This window comes from Syngnathus leptorhynchus, chromosome 13 (assembly GCF_054491065.1).
Source record: "Syngnathus leptorhynchus isolate UIUO chromosome 13, UIUO_Slep, whole genome shotgun sequence".
NCBI classification, from domain to species: domain Eukaryota; kingdom Metazoa; phylum Chordata; class Actinopteri; order Syngnathiformes; family Syngnathidae; genus Syngnathus; species Syngnathus leptorhynchus.
In genome coordinates this window covers 8,790,871-8,815,919 of record NC_141207.1, presented here as the reverse complement: position 1 = coordinate 8,815,919, position 25,049 = coordinate 8,790,871, and the positions used below count along the sequence as shown (strand labels likewise).

At 46.8% G+C, this 25,049-nt stretch overlaps 1 protein-coding gene across 2 annotated transcripts; it reads left to right on the top strand.

The window, feature by feature from the left end:
* Positions 1-1,047: 1,047 nt before the first annotated feature.
* On the top strand, positions 1,048-24,738 carry notch2 (notch receptor 2). 2 transcript variants are annotated; one of them, XM_085929125.1, is made up of 35 exons: positions 1,048-1,482; positions 7,608-7,689; positions 13,263-13,537; positions 13,815-14,022; positions 14,148-14,281; positions 14,782-14,904; positions 15,014-15,247; positions 15,543-15,698; positions 15,772-15,957; positions 16,031-16,144; positions 16,227-16,340; positions 16,416-16,649; positions 17,091-17,201; positions 17,291-17,483; positions 17,555-17,700; positions 17,766-17,879; positions 18,002-18,121; positions 18,190-18,342; positions 18,417-18,645; positions 18,734-18,935; positions 19,022-19,175; positions 19,258-19,442; positions 19,528-19,660; positions 19,726-19,977; positions 20,063-20,175; positions 20,595-21,130; positions 21,251-21,592; positions 21,662-21,804; positions 21,865-22,069; positions 22,134-22,221; positions 22,292-22,442; positions 22,513-22,832; positions 22,909-23,056; positions 23,171-23,268; positions 23,351-24,738. In XM_085929125.1, the coding sequence occupies exons 1-35, from the start codon at positions 1,410-1,412 to the stop codon at positions 24,734-24,736; spliced, it is 7,455 nt and encodes a 2,484-aa protein (XP_085785251.1). In that variant the 5' UTR covers positions 1,048-1,409; the 3' UTR covers positions 24,737-24,738. The 2 variants fall into 2 exon arrangements, with proteins under 2 accessions (XP_085785251.1, XP_085785252.1); XM_085929126.1 differs by lacking the exons at positions 1,048-1,482; positions 7,608-7,689 and adding an exon at positions 11,491-11,921.
* The last annotated feature ends 311 nt before the right edge of the window (positions 24,739-25,049 follow it).

The following is a 25,049-nucleotide window of genomic DNA, read 5'->3' as shown; positions in this document are numbered from 1 at the left end:
GGGTGTAAAGACAAACAATCGATGGCACGACATTGAGGGGGGGGGGTTGCTTATCCTTGTGATGAGCCACAGATTTACACCTGGTTTATTCGCTACACTGATCCACTGAAAACTGGAGTTGACTTAATTATTTTCATTCTTTAATTAAGAATTAAGACATAACATTTTGATAAATACTGATTTAAATCAAGGTTTAGTTCCAATTTTGACATAAAGGGGGCAGTCCATTATTGCAATCAGCACATTCCCTGATTCACCAGAGCAAGATGGGTCACCATCACAGTAAGTGAGGTTCTGAGATTGAGAAGAGACACAATAATGGACTGGTTTGCCGTAGCTGACTTTGGCTGAGAAAAGTGGGCTAGACCCTGGACTGGTGCAATGCAAAACAACCAGTCAGAACAATTTACTTTTCAAAGGATACATTTATTTATTTGGAACGTGAGGCTTGTGCTTGCATGGGTTTGCTCCACATACTCCACCAAACTTGATGAAGAAACCCATGGAGAAGCCGAGAACTGTGAGGCAACCAGTACACTAACATGCATGCACATTCGGTAAAATTTGAGTATTTCTTTCCTCTTGCACTTGACTACTTATGGTTTGAGTGTCAACCTGTGGTTTCCCCTCAAAAAAGTCCCCTGTTGACCTTTTGCACCAAGTCAGGGGTCCCTTTGTCTTTTTGAGTTTTTTTTTTTTTAAAGAGTCACCTCCATCTTTACCAGAAACCAGCCTGCCACAAAACCGTAAAATAACATTAAGTTTTGTCCTTATTTAGATTTTTATAATGGTCGTGTCGTTTTTGTGTGATTCAATGAACGGGTTAATCTGAAGTCATCCGCCAAGTACAAAAATGATAAAATGAAAATTCCTCCGCTGCGGCGACACATCGAGAGGGAAAACTTTTCCGCAAGTTTCTTTTTCATCGTACCCTCAACCCAACAGGCGAATATATTCATAGAATTAATCGTTTTTGTACATTGTGTAGTTTACATAAGTAGAAAACGAGCCTTGGTGGCTTTAAAAGAGACATCATTTTTGGTGAAAAATAGATCCACTTGAAGGGCGGAAGGATATTCGCTTTCACGTCTTCACTCGTTGACAAGCAATGGAGAGGTAGAGAGGTGCGACGCGGCGCCTGAGCAATTTAAGTCAAAACAAGGACTTTTAAAACTATCCACCCCTAAAAACGCGTGCTAGCAACTTATCAAGAAACTACCAACATGCTTTAATTGATCTTCGTCGAGTTACTATTTTTTCATCTACTAATTACACACGCGTCAATTCCCAGCGAAGCCGGACTTTTTTTTTTTTTTTTTTTTTGAGAAGTCACCGTCCGGAGAGGCAAGCAAGCAGGCAGCTCACTTTTGGGGCTCGCGTGACCTTATGTGGATTTTACACCAAAAAACATGGAGAGGTTACCCGGTTTCTCCTCGGGAACGTCGCTAGTCTTCGTCCTGACTTTCGTTCACCTCTCCCAGGGTAAGTGTCCTGTTTTACGTTAACAGTTTTTTTTATTTTTTTTTACGTCTCGAGTTGTCAACTTTTTCCCCCGACACCTTGGCGCTTTTCCCTCGCGTAGCATCACTGCGCGTTCACTTGTACTCCGCACTTTTCTTCATCCTTCCAAACTCATCAGGTAATTAAGTCACATTTGAACGACGTTAAACATTTCAACAAACTACTGATAGATTAACAAAACCCTCTGATTTCTTTGTCTTAAAATGAAGCTATCTAGCTTAAGTTATTTATGATGAGATCATAGAATCTTTAAAAGTCCGAATTTACTCACCTTTTATAAGGTCAATAAATACCACACGTCATTTTTTTTCAAATTTAACTTTGTTTACTCACGATTCGACTAAAATGATATTAATTAAGTTTAGTCTAATGCAGTGGTTGTAAAACTTTTAACACCCCATAAAACCTGTTTTTTTTAACTGTACTAAAATAAAGTGTAATTACACATTCTCCACAGTAGGTGGAGCAGATTTTAATATTTTTATTGTTTTTTTTAATCGTCATATGAAGATACAATATTATGACGAGGTGTACTTATATATTTGTTAGACAATACTATTATAGTTGTGGCACTGAGTTGGGGTGTGCAAAATATTTTCTGTCACAATACCAATAAAATCAAATATCAATGTGCTTGTGTGTGCATGTTTTAACATAGTATAAGATGGTTACCTCTCACCTTTTACTCAAGTTACTTGCACTGATACTTAAGTACAGAGTGTGAGTACTTTTTTCCATCTGTGACAATGATGGCTAACAGCTGTACATAACACATAACCACTCCATAATTTAGCAAGGGTCGTATAATTCATTCTCAACGACTGTGTTAATGCAAAACAAACTGTTGCACATGTTTGTTTTGGGCAGCAACTAAATTCTTGTTTGATTGTCTTCCAAGCGGGGACGGGAATTTGATCGGGGAGGTCAGGGAGGTGAGACACATAGCTGATTTGAGGAAGGCATCGCTTCTGATTTGCAGAAGGAAGCGTGCTACTTTTTCATTTGTGAAGCAATTAGAGACAATAAACTGTTCTTACAGTTTTAAAAACTGTTAACGAACATAAAAAAAAATTGCTAAATTAGCTCATGTTAGCTGTACTGCAAGCATTTGTGAGGAAAATGTTTGTTTTGACCAAATAATGTTGCAAAGCACAAACTTTTTTTTTTGAACACAGCATAACTGGCACACAAATATTGCATAGTGAAACACAGCGGCTTTCAAACCCTTAATCCACGATCCGTAGTGCCGAGCCGCAAGTACTAGTTAAAGCAGACAGAAAGGCGCAAACTGGAAGGCCAGCTCAAGGAGAAAGTTATAAAAAAAAAATGGAGTGATTTATTTATTTTTTTGCCCAACTACTAATTGACTATGTAGTGAGACTTCTAATTTAAATATCACCATTATTGTTGGGTTTACTTGCGCAGTTTTGTACTACAGATTGCAATGTTTTTATTTTGTGCCTTTTGTATTTATTCTTGTTTTTTTTAAAGACATCTGAGAGTATTTATTGTTGAGAGGCTGAAGATTTCAAGTTTAAGGTCCTCGAACGTCTAATTGGATAATTGATTAGCTGTCGATTGCACTTTCACATTTTCACCTCTTCCAATGTTGATAAACTACTGCAATGTCCTAACTTGATTATATTAGGACTATAACTATTTTCAAGCCTCATTAGTTCTAACAACACGGCGACGCCCCTCAACAAAAGCGTCTTAACGAGTATTGAGCGACGTTTATTTAACTCCAATTGGATACATGCATGGTTACCATGAATGCCCAATGAGTGGAAATCACACAAAAGGAGAAAAGACAATGCAAAAGTGCTGCAGGCAGTGCAAGGAGGAGCAGTGGAATGTTGTTGGTCTTTGACATTCCACCACCTCCCCAGCCCCCTTTCTCGCTCTTTCTCACACATGCATACAGTACAACGTTGAATTAACCATAATATACCAGGATGGTTCCTATTGATCACATTATCCAACATCTTCCATATTAAAATATTATCCAAAGCGGAGATTTTCAAACCGGGGTTCCGAGCCCCCTTAATAGTGGGGCCAAAGATCACAGGGGAGGGGCAAAGGCTTTGTCGGTTCTACGGAACGCTGTTAAACTTTTATGAGTGCACATTAAATCAACTCATCATAAAACGCTTACTAGTCAGTTTACCACGATGGATTGTAAGAGGGCTTTGCTTTCTTATTGGAAGGCATTTGCTAACACAAATGTGAAATGTCCCAAATGTCTTATGTCAACATGGTGTGGTTTCCCTCCCCCCCCCTCCTCTTGTTGTGACAAACATAATAATAAAGGCCTGCCAAGTGTTTGCTTTCTATGTTAGTGTCGTGTGGGAAGTAGCAGGTTGGCATTAGCATTATCTCGACATGCAACTTCATCATGGCGATGAGATGTGGAATGTGTGAGCCACTCAACTCCTGGGTATCGTCAGGGATACCTTCCAGACCCGGAGTAAACCCATTCTTAAACTTTGACAAATATTTTTTAACTCCGCCACCACCGGTTTTAAAGACTTCATTGGTATTGGGGCACTGGTATTGTTTTTCTTTTCTTTTGGTAAATGGCAGCGGAAAAAGCATCATAGCTTCTGTTCTGACCTACATTTTGCTGATCTTATCCTCAGCGCAGTTTATGAAAGAGATGTTCAGGAAAAAAAAACACGCATGACTTAATAAGAATCAAAACAATCTAATTGACTGCAATTTTGCTGACTCGGGTCACTCGAGTTTGTTTTCCCTTGTCGGACGTGAGTGATGGACTTGCTAAATTTGCTCTTCAGAACTCCGATTTTCTTCAATTTATACACACATGCACTTTAAAGTTGATTTTTTTTTTGGTATCATTTTGAAACATTTTGGGCAAATTTTTAAAATGAATGACTTCCCATCCAAGTGATCCGAAATATGTCAAAACAATCCGTATAATATGGTTTCATATCTCGAAGTAATGCAAACAGAAAATATTTGCATAGCTATTGAACTCATGAGGCCAAACCTGGTCTTTGTTGCTACTTCCCGTAATTACCGCCCCAGTCAATGAGGCTACGCCACGCCAGCAAACACAAGAGAGCAATTTAAGCTAATTAGCCTTCTTGACGCTGTGACGCTAAAGCGCCAAAGCAAATATGTATTTGGTCAACACTGCACTGCACTGCAATGCAACAAAGCAAAAAATATTAAAATGTTACATAAAAATAAGATCTAAATTCTATAAGTTTTATGCTATGTATTTTTCTTAAAAGTTAAAGACAACTGAACTGCACTCGATTTTGTTCCCTTCACAGATTATTACTTCCTACCTGACCAAATCACCTGCACCAAAAGGAGAAAAACATTTTGACTTGTCTTAAAATAGCACAAATGCGAACGGCATTCTAGAAGATGCCTTAGTGTGTGAAATGCATTATTTTATTTTTTTTTGTGCAGCGGCTCAGCCCTTCCCTCCGAAGACAAAGCAATTTGTTGAACGACTCACAACACTGCATTATTTACTCGACCCCCCCCCCCCCCCCCCCCACTTCTACCCACCAGAACTTCTTCACAGTCTTTTCCATTCCCAGTGTTGCACAAGCGGATAGTTCAGAGCATTGTGTATCATTTAAGGTGCTTGCTTGACCAGTTTTGTTCTAAGCGCCTTTAATCCTCGTGCATTCCTGTCAAAATGTGGAACAAGGAAAGGTGCGAGCCCGACCACAGGAAGCGATGTCTGCGGCGATGAAGGTCGAGCGAATTACACAAAGCGTTGAGTCCGCCCTGCTCAACGGGTTAGAAAATTAAGAAGGAATTACCGCCGGCTGCATTCCTCAGCCAAATAGGCCCGTAAGCCCGGAGACACTCATCCAGGGTGAACCGAGTTAATAGGAAGTATAAGCCATGCCGCCCCCCCAAAAAAATAAAATAAAAATTGGCCCTATAGACTTTGTAACATGTTTAAAAATGATTCTACACGCTTACATGTAGTCCGGTTCGTTTTATCCTCTCCTTTTAAAAACAACTCCAAAAATTTGGACCTGAGTGAGCAGAGGGAAAGTCCCTCAAAATAGTTTCGAATGTTTTGATAAACGCTGTCTGTCTGATTTTTCTTTTCTTTTGTTTCAGTCCCACGCATTTACACACTGGCTAATTTGCCACTAAACACGCTCTACCGACTCCTCTGTAATTATAAACATAAGTGGACCGTCGGCCGCCTAATTAGTGGGTCACGTCTAGGCTAAAATCTCAAAGCATTCTGGCTAATTAACTACAGTGCTGCCTTGTTTTTTTAGGTTAGATTTCTTCTGTGATCACACTTGTTACTCAAAGCCACTGTACTTTTAAATCTACACAGTAAGAACTAATAATTGAAGAAGAGTTTCACAAATAAGTGGGATTATTAGTCTCAAATCATCTTTCACCATAGAAATGAATAGAAATGCTATTAATTGGTTCGACACTCCTTCCAAAAACAATAAAAAAAAGTATTTTTTATTAAGAATGAGCAAAAGATTTATTGATAATACATTATTATTAAGAATTTAACAGTTTTGGCCAGATTTTCTATTTCGGTTGCGCTGTGACGTTACGCAAGTCCGATGACTTGAAAGTCGAGGTTAAGCTGTATTTCCACATCAGGCCCAAAATATTCTCGCACGGTGTCACGTTTTTCCTTCCAAGCCGAACGTGAAGTCAGCAGAGGCAATATTTTGCGTGTGCTGTTTGTGTGGGCTAGGCCCAGCTTCCCTCGGGGTAACGGTGTTTAGTTTGAGCCTCATCTCCCTCCTCCCATGCTGAGGCAAAGGTATTTTATTGCACGTTTCCATGGCGACGGCTCGGAGTGCAGGATCTGAGCGCCTTGTGCAGCGATTTCAGGAAATGACTTGACTTCCTCACTTAGCGTGAACAACTTCCTGTCCTCCGCCGCGTGGATGTGTGCCAGGGCTCAGGGACGGCGGTTTGTGTTTAGTCTTTGCGTGTTGTTTTCCTAATTACTTCCTCCTCACTCTCGCTTGTTTTCTACTCTGCTCGCTCTCTCCCCCCCCCCTCCCTCTGGCGAGCGCGACGAGTGCGGGGTCAGCTTCAGAACATCTGATACGCTCACACAGTCCAGAAAATAATAACCAATATGGATTTTTTTTTTTTTTTTTTTTGGAGCGGTCCCAGTGGACTGTCTTGCATGTTAGCATGTGTGCGCGCTAGGATTATAAATTTCACGCCGCTATACGTCCAAGCATCCCCATGTCGAATGGCGTCAGACGAAGAGGCCTCCAATACATTCGTCACCATTCGAGAATGAACCGCGCGCACGTTCCGAGTTCCGCCACCGCAATCCGATCATGTCTGCTTCTAGTCACAGACACTTTTGAACTCTGGTGACCCTGAGATGATTCGCAGGGACAGGAAGTAACACCACCCGCTCGGCGTTCAAATACTTGTTAGCCTTTCCTTCGAAAAAGTTAACCCTGCTCAGTTTTGTCAAAAATACTAAATCCCATATTTTGGTTGTAAAATTCCAGCCATTTTCAAACTTAGAAGTTAAGAAAATTAAAGTTTGGCTCTTTATAAGAATCAACTTAACATCACCTCCCGGGTTCTTCTTTGTTGAATTTGGTCCGTTTCTTGTTATCCCAAAAATGACGAAAGCAGTGATGTTGTTCGAAATATGATTCATCACAGTTGCGCTCAATCTGGCACGCCTCGCAGGGTCTTTCTACATTTGGCAGCCACATTGCACGGATTAATAAAAACTGGAACACAGCATGTCTTTTAGCCTGCGTGCGCCACTTGGGTGTCTGCAAAGACCACTCGAGCCGAGGCCCGGTGCCCGCACAATGGCCGGTGTGTGCGGCTATGAGTGTTTCATTGGCAGGGAGATAGTCGGGCTTTGTTTTCTTTCCTCAAGGCTCGTTTCTGTCTGCCGGCCCTGTGACCGGTCGCTAATCTGAGGCCAACCTTACCGCGTTAAAGAGGAAGCTATCACGCTGCTTTATCTCGCGGCGGGAGAAGGAACAGCGACGTGTGCCAGAAGTCACAAACTTTATGAAAAATATCCGATTCTGACAAAGCTCTAACATTTGTCTTTGTCTCTTTTGCAGCTCTTCAATGTGTAGATGACAAAGCGCCATGTGTTAACAACGCCACCTGTCAGACCTTTAGCAACGGCACCGGATACTGCAGGTAAGCCCAAGCTAGCTCTCGATGCTAAACGCCAAAGCCGGCCGAGCGAGTCGGGCTTTTATATCAATCCACAGCGCCATGAGGTTTCGCTTTGACGAGAGCGGAGAATAATGGACTGCTTTGTGTGAGAAAGTCCACGGCGACTGGGAACAATACCAAGACACACATTTGCACTCTCCAACATTTTATTTAGTACCTTGAATGTTATTTCAATCGGCCTTACTACAGATTGAAAAGATTCTGGCATTGCTGTTTAATTTTCCACTATTTTTTCCCTCCCCCAGGTGGTTTTCAAGTTTGTGAAAAGACAAATGTAATCGGTCACGTTTATTTAGAGCTTAGGTTACGGCAATAGAAGCAAATTTGAGTTTGAAAGTTCTGGCGGATGTCCTCACAGGTTGTCGCTCGTTCGTTCCTTTTCTTGATTCTCTGCTTGACTCGAGTCGTCCTGTTGAGTTTTACAGCATGAGCTCCGCTTTCTGACTTTTTTTTCTTACCGTCTAATTAAAAGCCAGCAAATGTCATCAGTGTGCCAGCCCGCGAACATATTTCATCAGGTGTAGTGTGAATCTGCCCGTGTTTTCGTTCCCACACCGTTGGGAATGCCAAGAGTGACTCTTGTAAAAGGGGAGCCGGAACGAGTCGAAATATCTTCTTCGCTGTTTGACATTCTTTGTCTTCTCGAAGGTCAGATAGCGAGTCAAGCTTGTGTGGAGTCACTTTATTTCGAATATTTTAATATCAAGACGAAGAATCTGATCAGTCACCTTGATTATCAAGCGACCGTCGTTAAATCGCCGGAATGACGCATTCCTGGCTGGTGGTCACGGTGGATATTAAACAACATTGATTTACTCGGACCCGTCCCGGCTTCTCTCTCACGCTCTTTCAAGACCAAACATCCATCACGGATGGCTCGACTGTGTTTTGCAGACCGACTCCAAATCTTCAGCAAAATATCAGGTGACACGTTGAAGGTCATCCTGACTGTTAAGTGGCGGATTGAGGATTAACTGGAATCGTGTTTTCGGCCAAAGTAGAGTTGAAATCAGCCGCTTTGCTCTTGTGAAGATGACAACGATAAAAAGGGAGCACACAAGAGAGGATTCTTTCATTTAGGGAAAGTCAGCTGACAAACGTGACTGCCTACTGTTATACTTATTAACTCTTCAGTCAAATGTTTTTTTTTTTCTTCTACCCGCACATAGACACAAAGTACACACACGCCCTGGTGCACACTTGGCCTTTTTTTTTTTGTCCCATCTTCCTTTTGCTTTTGCTCAAAGGGCTCATTGTTAACCAAATCAAATTTTCTATTTGCTCGTCTGCTCAGTGAATTTAGAAAGTTGCTTGTAAGTAAACACTCATTCTCGACTTTTTGGCCCGCATGGATGATTCTTTTTTGGGATCAGACTGGTCTGACTGCATCCTATCAAGAAGAAATTCGGCGAACCTCGTTCCTCCTTCGCGCCGATTTTTAAGCTAACGTTATGAATGCAACTTGGGAACAGCAAATTGAATAGGAAAGCATACCGGCTTGGCCATTTTAGGGCAGGGTTGAGAGAAGTTACCCAACCAGTGTGACCGCAAGCCATTAGCCTGCGTGTGAAGAAAAAACTATGTTGTCCCTTAATTGCTTGCTATGCTGTTCATTACTAGTATGACACTACTTTTTTTTTTTTTCACAACGTGGTATGCGCTTACATAAGTTGATCTCACAGTACGTTCTCTTTAATATTCCAAACTCATTTCCAAGATGGCCGACCCACTGTTAGCTGTTGAGTTGCCGGCTTTGCGCAAAATAAAATTCCTTTATATATAGTCAGGTGATGATTGAAAACCGGTCGCTCTCTCACAGTCAGGTTCCAGTAAAAAAAAAAATAATAATACTGTGTCGTGCAGACCTGTTGCCTGTTTGATCTGACAGGCAGAATTTGCCCGCGGGGTAGACAGAGGAAGAGAAAAGGCCAAAAGAAAAGAGGATGTCTCTTTTCAGGTAATCTGAGAAGAACTACCCCTGAGCACAAATTCTTACTGATGAGAGAGCAACAAATGAAGGGAATGAGGCAGGGGGGGGACTATAATTTGCCTCCTGCTACTTTCATCACATTGTCAGCCATTTATCCGTGACCGAGTCCCTTCATTGGAGGGTCGTGATGCCTCAGGACACGACTAAACTAAGCCTCATTATCAATCTTGTGTTTACTTCTTTTCGTGTAGCCTTTGTCGTCACTGTGTGAGTACAAGAAAAATCAAATGGCCGCCATATAGGACAAGGATGAATTCTAAAGACAATTTGTAATGTCTTATAAATCTTCCTGGTCCTCCCCCAGTTTGCTAGATGTGGTTAAAAATGGAGCCACAATGATAAGAGCTTCTTTGTGTAGGATATGGCTCACTCACACACGCACAAGCAGCCATTTTGGTTAAAAATATCTTCAGAGTTATCAAGGCTACCAAAATACATTATTTCATGTTCTAAAAATAGTTTTTTTTATGGCTGTTTTTTTTACACTCGCTTAAGCAAACAAACTAGTTGTAATGAGGGCGCCATTCATATCAGACTGGTAAGAAGACTTACAAAAGTGTGGGGAATGTAGCAACCAGCTACCAGTGACAATTTCTTCCTGTCACTCACTGATGATGACAAGGTGGGCTAAATATAACTCTTTTGTTATTTTTAATCGTCCAAAGCTTTGCGCCAAATGTCACCTTTTAGGCAACAAATGCTCATTTCAAACTTGGCATCTGTTAAAGTGGCACTCGGGTGACATAAATCAAGAATGACAAAGGTTAGGCTCTTTAAAGTTAGTACGACTTTTTTTTTAGGGGAGTGGGGGCAAAACTTTCAAGTAAGGTAATGAGTGTTCATAAAGTTTGAAGGTCTATAGTTAGACTTCATTACAACCACAAGGACAAGATGATGACTAAACGCCGATGCTGTCTGTCAACCACAGTTTCTTACATGAAAAAAGGCTCAGATTTTACCACGCGAGCCCACTGTGGACTCCACCCTATTTTGACTTCTTATTTTCGTCACACTTTGTTTAGTAAGCCTACTCAGCTTCCTGCTCTTTCTGTAGATTTTTTTTTCCAGTCCAATTCTGGTTAGTTTTGATTCTCTGTGACAGTTTTTTTGTTACTACATTCTTGGTATTTATTCTTAGTAAGGTCTCAGCTAGATTCAATTTCCAATAAAGTAAAAATAAATATGGATTGTAAATTTGCTACATCGCAACCGTGCCAAATTTGAATGATTAAAAAGAGGCCTGAAAATTCAAGCCTTTGTCTCTGCTCTCAAATAATGTGGGCGGTGTCAAGTGTTAGCCCCGATTTCTCTTGCTAAATAACACCGCTAAGCTGTTATATAAATTGCGGCATCCGGGAAAGATGCATTTTCCAGGTTACGCCGAGCCCACAGTCGTGGGGGAGGTTTATTCTATTTCGCCCCCAGCACTAAAGCGGCCATTTTGTTCACGCGGAGCCATTGAATAAATCCGCTAATGTATTATACACTTGACTTTTGACGTCCAGACATGCACACACAGGGCCACGGTACATTGAACAGACTTTAGTCAAGGCATTCATGGTTTGAAATGTGAGCCGAGTTATACGCACACGTACGTTCACACGCTTGCTTCCCTGCGATTGCCGCAGGGGGGGGGAGAAAGCATGATGGAGTTATTAGGCTTCTTTGAGACTAGATTAGGGGTTGCGAGGTCTTCATTTCAGGCTTGAACTTTGGGGAACTAGCGGGGGTTGGGGGGTGGGTACAAAGGGGCCTGGTATATAGATCAGGAAAGAAACTAGTTGGAGAGACGCTATTGGTGAGATTCAACCCGATCCGAAGCTCTGCAACCAGCCGGTACTGGCTGAGGTCAGCATGAGGTAGAGGAGGGAGAAGGAGTGCAGAGAGAGGAGAAGGAAGGAGTGTGTGTGTGTGTGTGTGTGTGTGTGTGTACGGGGGCGCTAATGTGAACCAGCTGTAGAAACCTGACACCTTGAGTTGGCCAGAACTGCGAGGTGGAGGAGTGAGAAAGAGGTAAAGAAGTGCTGCAGAAAGCTGGAAGAGAAAGATTGAGAAAAGATGGAGTCACGGAGCGGGGACAAAGAATTCTACAGATGGCATAAACAGTGTCGTCGCGTTGATGGCGAGACAATGTGCAGTTGCGGATGACAATGCTGAGTAATGTCATCTGTTGACTCTATTTTGACAGAATGCTTCCTCCCCGGTGAGACGCCACTCCCTGACAATAATATGAATCATGCACAGCCTTGTCTGTTTGCCGCGAGCTGGAGGCGAGACTTCCCGAGGCTAATAAAGAAAGCGCTCCATCTGGTACTGGAACTGGAAGGACTGGGTGTTATCGTTTTCTGACGCTTTGGATTTCGGTGACGCGTGTTGAATGGCAGTGATTTGATGAAATGGTGGAAGAAAAACGATTTAGTTGTGCCACTTGTGAGTTTTTAAGAGTTAAAAGATTGGGATATAACATTTTTTTTCAGACAGCTTTCGTGAAAGCTTCTTTGGCGTCCTTTCTCGACGGGCTCTCCAATGATGTCACCTGAGCCCGTCGTCCTGGGAGGCAAGTTTATAGGGGCCCATTGTAGCAGGCGCCAGTTCACTCAATCATCCACCGTCCCAAGACAGCGCCCGCACACTTTCCAACAATGGTGGCGCACCGGGGGGGGAAAATGTACGAGCTGTTGTGACAAAACGATACACTTGGCAAGCAACGTCCCGTCACCCAAGTGCGGAATAGAAAGTTTCAAAGGGAACAAGAGTCTCTGATGTGACCCTTTGTGGACTTTCTAGGTTGTGTAATGTTGTAATTAACTTTCCCGTCAGCAGAAATGGAGTAAATGCGGTGGAAAAATCATACATAGTATACAAGATGTTGTCGTGCCCCATGATGAAACGTGCTAAATCAAAAAAGCGACGTCTGTTGTGGTGGCGTGGGCTCGCCGTTATGTGATGTGGTCAACTTTTTGAACGCTACTCAAACATAGACTTATTCATCTGGAATGGTTTGGATGGCAGGAAAAGGAGGGTGGCCTTGTGGGAGGGGCTTAAGCGGGAGTGGCCGACTGTGGCTTCATTGTAGACGAGCAAATATTTGGGGAGATGGCCGTGTTATTTTTCATCAATTGTCTGAAAAAGAAAGCAGCGATGGTTTCTGCCAAGCCTCTGTCAACAACTTCCAGCTGACGCTACTTCACATCCTTCTGCTTTTGAACTTCTTCTTCACTGACCTTAGTTTAACCTTCCTCCTTTGTCTTGTTTTATCATTTTAGTACATCAATTTGTCTTTAAAGTCAGTCGCGGGCGGTCGATTTTTTTGTTTATCCGTTCTTATAAATCAGCAATACAAGATGGTTTCACCCGAAAATATCCTTTTATGTCTAAATTAGCTTTTTATAAAAAAGAAACATGTCAAGCAGAACAGTGATGGGATTTTGTGACACTACAAAAATTCTTAACCGATATACAACCGAGAATAATGAAAAATTTACCGCAGTCACTGTCACGCCTACTTTGGCATTAACACATTGTTGTTTGAATTCTCGTGCAGATGCGCGCCAGGCTTTCTGGGCGAATACTGTCACCACAAGGACCCCTGTCATCCCGGCTTCTGCTTGAACGGCGGGAACTGCTCCGTGAGCTTGCTAGCCGGTGTACCCGTCCCGGGCAGCGCCACCTGCGTCTGTCCTCTGGGCTTCATCGGAGAGTACTGCCACATTCCGCAGAACTCGACGTGCTACCCCGACAACCCGTGCGGCAACAAAGGCACATGCGCTTTGCTGTCCCTCGACAAATACACTTGCAAGTGCGCCCGGGGTTGGGCAGGTGAGAGAAAGTCATCTTCATTTCAGGTTTCCACCGGGTTCGTTGACTTTGTGTTCATCGTCCAGAATAAAGTTAAATTTGTTGTAAAGAGAGAGAGAGAGAGGGAAAAAAACAAAAATGCTTTAATGCGGATTTAATATGTAGCTCTGGCTAAAAAAAAGCGAAGCGGGTAGAGTCTCTGTATGAAGCAAACTTTTGGTTTGTTTTTGTGGAAAAATTGACTGAGGAAATGATAGAAAGAACTGGATCACGCATCTTCTTGCTTTCCCGTTGGTAGGACAACGATGTGAGCACGAGGACAGCTGCCTGTCAAGCCCCTGCGCCAATGGCGGATCATGCCGCGCTCTGCCCGGCGGTAAACACATCTGCTACTGCCCACCTGGCTACGCGGGTCCCCTCTGCCTCAACGACACCGACGAATGCGTGGCCTCCCCCACAAAATGTCAGAACGAAGGCACGTGTATCAACACCCATGGCTCCTACAAGTGAGACTCTCGATACCATATAAAACATTTTGAATCATTGAAATGTCGGTTTTCCAAGTAAGAGCGTTAGCACGGAAGCTAACGACAAAATGTTTCTCGCCACTGATTAGCTTTTATTTCCACAGATGTATTTGCGGCGCCGGGTTCACGGGTCGACACTGCGAGAGCTCCTACGTCCCTTGCTCTCCTTCGCCGTGTCTGAACGGAGGAACTTGCCATCAGAATTCTGAAACCAGCTATTCGTGCCACTGTCTTCCGGGTAAGGCGCTGAAATGTGGAAGGTTTAAAAGAACTTTTTTTCAGCCAGTGGAGAAAAAAAAGAGAATGGATGTTTCATTTTATTGTTTGAGACGTAAACATTCGGGTCATGCTGGCTGTTTTGTATTAAACACAGCGCCCTGTCACTCTTCTCCAGTTAGCGAGCGGACGCTACAAACACACAATTGCTATTTCTACACTATGGGGGCATGTCATAATTCTTACGTACACGAGACGTTTGTCTACATATGCGCCATCTCAGCCTCTATTTAACCCCTCTGTGTCAACCTGAACACACCTCGGGGGGGGGGGGGAAAGAAAAAAAAAATGCCTCGACTGTGTACATAATGGAACTCAGTGTTACGCTTTTTATTGAAGGCATTGTGTGTCATGTTGTGTGGTGTACAAACTGGATGAATGATGTGAAAAATTGCAACAACATGAAGCAATTGATTTATGTTCCTGAAACATGAGATGGATTATCATCTTATTTTCTTCCAGGCTTCAATGGGACCAACTGCGAGAACAACATCGACGACTGCCCCGGTCATCAGTGCGAAAACGGCGGCACGTGTATGGACGGAGTCAACACCTACAACTGTCAGTGCCCTCCGGAGTGGACGGGTAAGTTTGAATTAATGCGAGCGGCTGTTTTTTGTACGCTCCTGTGGTATTTTGTACATTCGTGGCAATGGTTGCTGTTTTCATTCCATCTTCATTCATCTCTCCACAGGTCAGCACTGCACCGAGGATGTGGACGAATGTCGTCTCCAGCCCAACACTTGCCAGAACGGCGGTACCTGCAACAACCTAGCCGGGAACTACGTTTGCGTGTGCGTCAACGGCTGGAGCGGACCCGACTGTTCGGAAAACATCGACGACTGCGCCACCGCCGCCTGCACGCAAGGCTCCACGTGCATCGATCGCGTGGCTTCTTTCATCTGCCTCTGCCCCCACGGAAAGACGGGTGAGACGATTACGAAAGCCTTCTTAGAACCGCCGAGCCATAAACACCAGTAGATGTCTTCAAATGGTTCTTGGACATTGGCCATTGCAATCTGTGGAACAGGTCTACCCAGAACTAATATTTTCCAAATTTAGATGATTTTATTATCCTACTGCCGCCCTGCCGTCTACCCTGGGGGATCGGCAGCAGCCGCGCTTCATGAGAAATCCAACTCATGTGATCACCACAGCTGACTAGCTCATCATCCAGTTTGTAGCTAATGATGACGATCTCCTTTTTCTTCAACCACCTTCAGGTTTACTTTGCCACATTGACGACGCCTGCATCAGCAACCCTTGCCGGGAAGGCTCCCAATGTGACACCAACCCCATCACCGGCATGTTCCACTGCAACTGTCCGGCCGGTTACGTCGGCAGCACCTGCACCAACGATAGAGACGAGTGCAGCATCGGTGAGAGAGACGCGGCGGCGGTGGGACGTGACAATTTGCCAATCACCTTGTACGTTTTTTTCCCCCTCCTCAGGAAGCAACCCTTGCGAGCACGGCGGCCAGTGCGTCAACACGGATGGTTCCTTCATGTGTAACTGCGTGAGGGGTTACGCCGGGCCACGTTGCGAACAGGATGTCAACGAATGCGCGTCCAGCCCTTGCCAGAACGACGGCACTTGTTTGGATCGCATCGGCGACTACACTTGCATCTGCATGCCCGGTACGCTTGGCAAAATCAATTTACCGTGATATGGTAATATAAATTAAATCGTTGTTTTGGTGACTTCCTGCAGGATTTGAGGGCACTCACTGTGAGATCGAGGTGAATGAATGTCTGAGTTCCCCGTGTCTGAATCAGGGAAAATGCCTGGACCAGGTCAGCCGCTTTGTCTGCGAGTGCCCGGCAGGTTGGTACGCACCCAAAAGTGTGGCAAGTTGAAAGAAAAAAAAAAAGAAAAATGACAGACTTTTATTTTTGTCACGTTTCAGGCTTCAGTGGCGAAACGTGCCAGATAGACATCGACGAATGCTCGAGTACACCGTGTTTAAATGGAGCCAAGTGCATCGACCGACCTAACAGCTACGACTGCGAATGCGCCGAAGGTAGATTTTCGTGACCGACTTTATGACTCGCTAATTTTAAAAGCACATTAAATTTCATCCAATTTCTTTCATTAGGCTTCACGGGACTCCTTTGCGAAGACAACATCAACGACTGTCAGCCGGAGCCGTGTCACCACGGCGTGTGTAAGGATGGTATCGCCACTTTCTCCTGCGAGTGCGACCCGGGATACGTCGGCTCCATCTGCAATATCCAAGTGCAGGAGTGTCACAGCAACCCTTGTCAGAACCGAGGACGTTGCATCGACCTGGTCAACGCCTACCAGTGTAACTGCCCACCTGGGACTTCGGGTAAAACCATTTTCCCTGTACTGTCCTCAACTGACCAGAAGTGGAGTTCATTTTCACTTTCCAATGTCATACTTGCACTTCCTCTCCTGTGAAGTTCCTCTTTTGGAAGTTTGCTTTGCATGGCACTTACACGTTAGCTTCGTCATGCTGTGACACACGCCGAATGTATTTGACTTTTGCTGAATTACTGGTTTGTCCACATTTTTGCACTTCCTGCTTAGGGCGTTTTTAGAAAGGTGCCTTCTAATGCCCCCTAGTGGCCAATTAACTGTATTACATAAAGAGACGACATCCACTTATATCTAACATATAATTTGTATATAATCAACTGATAAAAATATATAAATAGAATAATTTCAAATAAAAAACAAAAATATATAATAAAATGATGTAATCATAATGATGATAAAATATATAATTAATATTTTCTTCTTTCCTCAGGTGTGAACTGTGAAATCAATGAAGATGACTGTGACAGCAACCCCTGCGAATATGGAGAGTGCCAAGATGGCATTAATGAGTACAAGTGCGTGTGCTCCCCAGGATACACAGGTACTCTTCAAAAACCACAATCCCTCTTAAATCTCCAAAGCAACGTTTTGCGCTGAAGTGAGCTGAGAATGTTCTTGACCATCTAACAGGACTCAGATGTGACGTGGACATCAACGAGTGCGCCTCCAACCCGTGTATGAGCGGCGGGACCTGCATGGACAAGGTTAACGGCTTCCACTGCCTGTGCCCGCCCAGCACTCACGGACCCCTGTGCCTCTCGGGGATCGACCACTGTGAGCACCAGCCTTGCGAGCACGGCCAATGTATCGAGCAGCAACACGGGTAAGCCCGAAAATCCCTCCCCTGGGGCCCGTGTGTTTTTTTTCTCATCTCTTCCTCGTCCTTGCCACCAGGTACAATTGTGAGTGCGAACCCGGCTGGGGAGGACAACACTGCGAGCAGGAGAAAGACGAGTGCCAGCCGAATCCGTGCCAAAATGACGGCTCGTGCGTGGACCGGCATAACGGCTACACTTGCGTGTGCCAGCTTGGATTCAGAGGTAGCGTTACGACAATGTGATATTCATCATTTTGAGCTCAACTTCAACTCTGTATCTGCTCTCAGGTGTGAACTGCGAGAAGAACATCGACGAGTGCGCGTCCAATCCTTGTCTCAACCAGGGCATTTGCATCGACAGGGTCAACGGTTACACTTGCCAGTGTAGTCCGCCATTCACAGGTCGGGCGCCATAACGCCAAAATTGTCATTGTGTCAGCGCAGTGTGTGTTGTGAACCAAAATGTGATTTGTGAAATGTTCAATCAAGAGCAAGACAAAACATGGGTTCGATATTCCAAACAGGTAAAAACTGTAAGGACGAGCTTGCCCCTTGCGCTTCACACCCGTGCGAAAGGGGAGGAGTCTGCCGTCCAACAGCAGACTACAGCTCCTACACCTGTCGATGCCCCGCCGGATGGCAAGGTACGTCGTCGTGGCCGATGCCGGGACTTCCGCGTGACTTAAATTTCTTCACGTGTTTCTCAACACAGGGCCGCGCTGCACGGAGGATGTTAACGAGTGCAAAAAGAATCCTTGCAGGAACGGCGGGCGTTGTGTCAACAGCCCGGGCAGCTACATGTGTAAATGTCAGCCCGGCTACAGCGGACACAATTGTCAGACAGATGTTGACGACTGCTCGCCCAGTGAGTTTGCCCTCGACGCTAGTTGCTGCGCGATGATGAATCTTTTTAATGAAACAATTTCATGCACACTTTAGACCCGTGTTTGAACGGAGGTTCCTGCGTGGACGACGTGGGCGGTTTTGCCTGCGAGTGCCGAGAGGGTTTCGCAGGCGGTCGCTGCGAGACCGAGATCGACGAGTGCGCCAGTCAACCGTGCTGGAACGGCGCCAACTGCCGAGATTACGTCAACAGTTTTGTGTGCGAGTGTCGGGCGGGTTTTGATGGATTCCTGTGTGAGCACAACATCCAAGAATGCACCAAAAGGTCAGCTGCCCAATCATTACACAACTTTTTTTTTTTTTTTCTTTTTTTTTTTTTTTTTTTACTTTTTGCGTCTTCTTTGACTTGGCAGTTCTTGCCTGAATAACGGGACATGCATCGATGACATCAACACCTTTTCGTGTCGCTGCCGTCCCGGCTTCTACGGCACCTTTTGCGAGTACGAGCAGAACGAATGCGACTCCCAGCCTTGTAAGAACGGCGGCACCTGCACCGACGGCCTTGGCACCTACAGATGCACTTGTCCTGTGGGCTACAATGGACAAAACTGCCAGGCATGTGTCATCTTTTCATATTTGATGAAAAAAGTTGAAGTAGACGCTTCAAACACAATTTTGATTCTTTCTGGTTCTATTTCCAGAACTTTGTCAACTTGTGCAGCCAAGTGCGCTGTCACAACAGCGGCTCCTGCTCTCAGACCGCCACCTCCTGGACTTGTCATTGTCAAATGGGTTGGACTGGACTTTACTGCGATGTGCCCAATATGTCGTGCCAGGACTTTGCTGCACGAAATGGTGAGGAAATTTGGTCTACTTACAAAATGTTCTAGCAGGTAGTGTATGTTACATCTCTTTTTTTGTTTGTTTACTTCTCCAGGTCTGGAAGTGGAGAATGTTTGCAAAAACGCAGGGCGATGCGTGAACGTGGCTAATTCCCACCAATGTCAGTGCCAGCCAGGATACACGGGAAGCTACTGTGAAGATATGGTGGATGAATGCCAGTCCAATCCTTGCCGCAATGGAGCTACTTGCAAGGACTATCAAGGCACATATGAATGTGTTGTAAGTAATGGGGCGAATGCTCCTAACATGATGTTGGTTGGATTAGCTTCCACCTCTGTCCTGAACTCGCATTTTGCTTCTGTAGTGTAAGCCGGGCTACCAAGGGGTGAACTGCGAGTATGACGTGGACGAATGTCACTCGAGGCCGTGTCTCCACGGGGGAACGTGCATCAATCTCATCAACCGCTTCACCTGCGCTTGCCCGCCAGGAACGCAAGGTGAGCCTCGACTTCCTTCCACCAACCACAGATGTCTCACCATCTGCTTGTCACGTGTCGCAAAGGTCTCCAGTGCGAGATGAACGTGGACGACTGCGCGCCAAAGCCCGGCTCGTGGGAGCCTCGCTGTCGTAACGGCGGTCAGTGCGTGGATGGGATTGGACGATATACGTGTACCTGCCCGCCGGGCTTTGTCGGAGAACACTGTCAAGGCGATCTCAATGAATGCCTGTCTGGACCTTGCCACGCCGCCGGCAGCCTGGACTGCGTACAGCTCGTCAATGACTATCAGTGCCGCTGCCGCCTTGGATACACTGGTATGCTGAACCCCGCGGAGTGAGGAGATAATGAAAAAAAAAAAAAAAAAAAAATCTTCTGATGTGTGGTCTTCTCTTTTTGAAGGTCGCCATTGTGAGTCCATGGTGGATTTGTGTCTGTCCAAGCCGTGTCACAACAGCGGCGTCTGCTCCATGAACATGAGCTCAGTTCACGGCTACACCTGCTCCTGTCCACCTGTAAGTTTCCTGTGCTATTTCTTCGGCAAAACCTTTTTATTAAAATTTTAGCCTCATAGAAAAAAAGTTTAAAGATGATTCGATGTTGGTCATGATGTCAATCACTAGACCACGCCCGTCAGAGACACTTGCATTGCATAACAACAGTACATTCTTCATTTTTATTTATTAAAAATAATAAAATGATTCCATCAAAGTTACTACTTTTTTTCCACTTCAGCCTTGTTTTTCTCTTAACTAACCTCTTCCCGTTCTTTAACCCTCACGCTTGCTTCAGACGGGCAAACCATGGCCGAGGTATGGTAGACAAGCACTTCTTGTAATTAATCATCAAATGCGCTTCTTACCTCCACATGCCATTGCAAGGATCCACCGCCACTTGACGAACGTGAAAACGATTGTATGTTTCGTTTTTTTAGGGCTTTGCTGGATTCAACTGTGGCGATCTGGAAGGCTACAGCTGCGCCAAGCTCCACTGCCAAAATGGCGGCAACTGCGTGGAGTCGCCAGTGGGCCAGCTCTACTGCCAGTGCCAACCGGGCTTCAGCGGCCCGCACTGCGAGAGCAAGCAGACGTGCCCGACGCCTTGCCAAAACGGCGGAACGTGCATCAGCGACCCTTCCAACCCGTACCTGTACAGCTGCCGCTGCCCGACGCATTTCTCCGGGCGCTATTGCGAGAACCAAGTGTCAGTTCCGCGCAGCCCTTCTTGCCCGTATCTCCAGTGCAAGCACCAGTCGGGCGATAAAGTGTGCGACACGCAGTGCAACAACCACGAGTGTCAGTGGGACGGAGGCGATTGCTCGCTCAACTGGAAGCAGCCTTGGGTTAACTGCACCGCCAGTGTTCCTTGCTGGGACTACTTTAAAAACGGACGTTGCGACAAGGAGTGCGACAACGCCGGCTGCCTCTTCGATAGCTTCGAGTGCCAGGAACATGCGCCCAGCACCTGCAAGTATGTCACCCGTTCCGTTGATTCCAGAGAGAAAAAAAAGAATATACTGTTTGCAAAAATTCAAAGTTCTTTTTGGACAAGGGAGCAAATTCAAATCAAATTTTGATTTTCTTTTTTCAGGTACGACAGGTACTGTCCGGACCATTACGGTAACCTGGTGTGTGACTGGAGCTGCAACACGGAGGCCTGCGGCTGGGACGGCCTGGACTGCGCCAAAGACACTCCGGCCAAAGTGATCGATGGTACCCTGGTCATCGTGGTCCGGCTTCAGCCTAAGGAGCTGATTGAGGACATGCGAGGCTTTTTGCGCTCCTTGGGTGCACTGCTTCACACCAACCTGAAGGTGAAGCTGGATGAGAGCAAGGAGCCCATGGTGTACCCATACTACGGACCAGAGGATGGCCACGGGCGCTTCTCACAAAAGGGCAGAAGCAAGCGTGAGATGGAGAGGGAAGTTATCGGGTAAGGAGGAGACTCTTTGTTAAAAGTGATAAAGCCACACGTTTGTGTCTAATGTCAAAACATTTTCAGTTCTGTGGTCCACCTGCAAATCGATAACCGGGAATGCGCCCAGAAGTCCGAAGACTGTTTCTCAAACACCAACGAAGCCGCTTCTTTCATCGCAGCGGCGCACATCAAGGCCGACCTGCCTTATCCTCTCGTGTCCGTTAACAGTAAGTCGATTTCCGAGCCGGGCCGGTGAACAAGAGTCGACTCTAAATTCTCCTTTTTAGGTGACCTGACGGTTCGGAAGACGCCCACGTTCCCCATGTACGTAATCGGCGTGGCGGTCGTCGTCATTCTGCTCATTCTGGTGTTGGGCATGCTGGCGGCCAAGAGGAAAAATAAACACGGCATGCTGTGGTTGCCCGATGGATTTTTGGCCACTAAGAACGACAAGAGGAGAGAACCTGTTGGTCAAGATGACTTTGACATGAAGTGAGTGCTTGAATGAGGAGCATTCAAAGACATCAAAGTAAAACACTTGTCTGCCTCACACCAGAAATTTCAAGAGCCAGGACGGAGCCATGACGGATGGACGTCAGGGCCAGCGATGGATGGACGATGAAGTTCCAGCCAAGATCCCAAGGGTGAGTCGAGCAGGAGACAATCTGCCGTCGCTGCGATGTATGCTCCAACTTCACCTCGCCTTTTGGTTAGAATGAAGACAAGCCCTTGCTCATGTCTTCCGACGGAGGCGTCGACCGGAGGGAGTGGACCCTGCAACATCGCAAGGCCGCCGACGTCATCCTAACTCCGCCGCAAGCTGACGTCGATACAGACTGTCTGGATGTAAACGTCAAGGGACCCGGTAAGAAGTCTTGAATCCCGATAAAGTCCACAATTTGTTCCTCCTGCCACTCTTATTGCTCCTCTTTCAGATGGCTTCACGCCGCTGATGTTGGCTTCACTCCGCAACGGCGGCGGCCCCGACTGCTCGTTCCAGGGCGAGGAGGAAGAGGAGAGCGGAGGCGACGAACCGGGTCCGAGCGTCATATCCGACTTAATCGCGCAAGGTGCTTCGCTCATGGCCCAGACGGACCGCACGGGAGAAACGGCGCTGCATCTGGCAGCCCGTTACGCCAGGGCGGACGCCGCCAAGAGGCTGCTGGACGCCGGCGCTGATCCCAACGCCCACGACAACATGGGCAGAACTCCTCTGCACGCCGCCGTGGCGGCAGACGCCCAGGGCGTCTTCCAGGTCGGGCCGACATCAAAGACATCGACGACATACTCGAGATTCCTCACCAATTACGTTTCTCTTTGCTTCCTTGTAGATTCTCATTCGTAATCGTGCCACGGATCTGGACTCTCGAATGAATGACGGCACCACTCCTCTCGTCCTGGCAGCCAGGTTGGCCGTGGAGGGCATGGTGGAAGAACTGATCCACTGCCACGCTGATATCAACGCTGTTGATGATCATGGTCAGTCATGGAAAAGCCTTCTAATGTACTTTGGATAATATGTAGGCACGTAGGACATAGGTGAGTTTTTCAACATGTATGTCCTTTTTTTTTTTTATCTCTCTTTCAATTCAGGCAAGTCGGCTCTTCACTGGGCTGCAGCAGTGAACAACGTGGAGGCCACGCTTGTGCTCTTGAAGAACGGAGCCAACCGCGACATGCAAGACAATAAGGTTAGCCATCAAATGAATCAATTTGAAGTTTTCCATCATGTGACGAGGGAACCTGATGCCTTTTTTTCTTTCTTTCTTTCAGGAGGAGACGCCTCTGTTCCTGGCCGCCAGAGAAGGCAGCTTCGAAGCCGCTCAAGTGCTCCTCGACCACTACTCAAATCGCGACATCACCGACCATCTCGATCGTCTCCCCAGAGACACTGCTCAAGAACGGATGCACCACGACATAGTGCGCCTTCTGGACCAGTACAATTTGGTTCACAGCCCCCACAACGGGCCCAATCACATCGGCGGAAACTCTTCAGTCATGTGCGGGGCTAACGGAGCCGCCTTCATTGGCATGCGTCCCGGCCCGCAGGGAAAAAAGAGCCGGAGGGGTGGCGGCAAGATGGGGGGTGTCGGAGGGGGTACCAAGGAGCCCAAAGACATGAAGGCCAAGCGAAGAAAGAAGCCCACCGGAGGGGAGGGTCCGGGTACCGGTGGCGGCGGAGGCGTCAACGGCGTGAAGGCAGCTGGAGGACTTCCCGAAAGTTCCGTCACCATGTCGCCCGTCGACTCCCTGGAGTCGCCGCACTCGTACACGGGCGACGGGTCCGGCGCGGCCACCACCACCGCCAACTCGCCGCCCCTCATGAGCAGCCCCGGAACCAGGCCCATGCTGCCCCCCGTCAGCCACATGCTGGGCCAGCAACAGCAGCAGCAGCAGCAAGCCTGGGTGGGCATGAGCAAGCACGGCTACAGCGGCCACATGTTCGGCCTGGTGCCGCACCCCATGGGGGGAACCCACCGCGGTATGCCGCAGCACCACGGCCACGGTGGCCCCATGCTGACCCCCATGAATGTCACCATGAGTCGGGAGCAGCTGCCCCCCATCGTCACCTTCCAAATGATGCCGCCCGGCGGAGGCCAAGGCATGATGAAGCAGCCTCAGCAGGCCCACGTGCAGGTGACCCAAGCCCAGCAGCAGAACCCTCAACCGGGACCCGGCCACCTCCGCTGCAGCCAGAGCTTGGTGTACCAGATGCCCGAGCAGATGAACATGGGGCTCCCCCACCCCATGCAGCACACCGTCAGCCACGGAGGGCCGCTGCCTTCCTATCCGCCCATGCAGAGCCCGGTGGATAAGTACCCCACCCCGCCCTCCCAGCACAGCTTCACCCCCGCCAGCTCCGAGGTCGCCACCCCCGGCCACCCGGCGCATCCTCCCAGCGAGCACCCCTATCTCACGCCCTCGCCCGAATCCCCGGACCCTTGGTCGTCGTCTTCGCCGCACTCCAACTCGGACTGGTCCGACGTCACCACCAGCCCCACCCCGCTGGCCAACGGCCACCACGCCTTGCCCTCCGCCCGCCACACGCACATTCCCGAGCAGGCGCAGCTGCAACCGCAGGCGCAGCTGCAGCCGCAGGCGCAGCAGCAGGGGTCCCAGCAGCCGTCGGCTTTGGGGAGCCAGCAAGTGTTCGCGTAGGTGGGCCGGTCGCCGGCCAAGCAGCCAAAGAATGACTCTTGGGGGTTCTACGCGCTTCCACGTTGACGCGTAGTAACTTTCTTTGTTCCCATCATATGTATGTTATAGCCTTCTCTCTTTGCACTTAAGAAAACTTATGTATAGTTTCTAAAATGTCCCGAGCTAGAAATCAAATACAGTGGTGCCTTGACTAAGTGTCTTTTTTTCTGTTACAAGCAAACTTGTGATCATTACACCCAAATCCAAAATGAGACCACACAGAAGTCCTGGAACTAATGAACTACAGTACACCCCGAAAAAAAACAGTGTCTCC

What these genes read in the sequence shown, in the direction of transcription:
- notch2 (XM_085929125.1), top strand. Translation starts at nt 1,410, where the DNA reads ATGGAGAGGTTACCCGGTTTCTCCTCGGGAACGTCGCTAGTCTTCGTC. An exon ending in ACAATGGACAAAACTGCCAG is followed by an intron (nt 18,936 to 19,021) that starts GCATGTGTCATC and finishes TTCTATTTCCAG; the next exon opens with AACTTTGTCAACTTGTGCAG. An exon ending in TTCCAGCCAAGATCCCAAGG is followed by an intron (nt 22,222 to 22,291) that starts GTGAGTCGAGCA and finishes CCTTTTGGTTAG; the next exon opens with AATGAAGACAAGCCCTTGCT.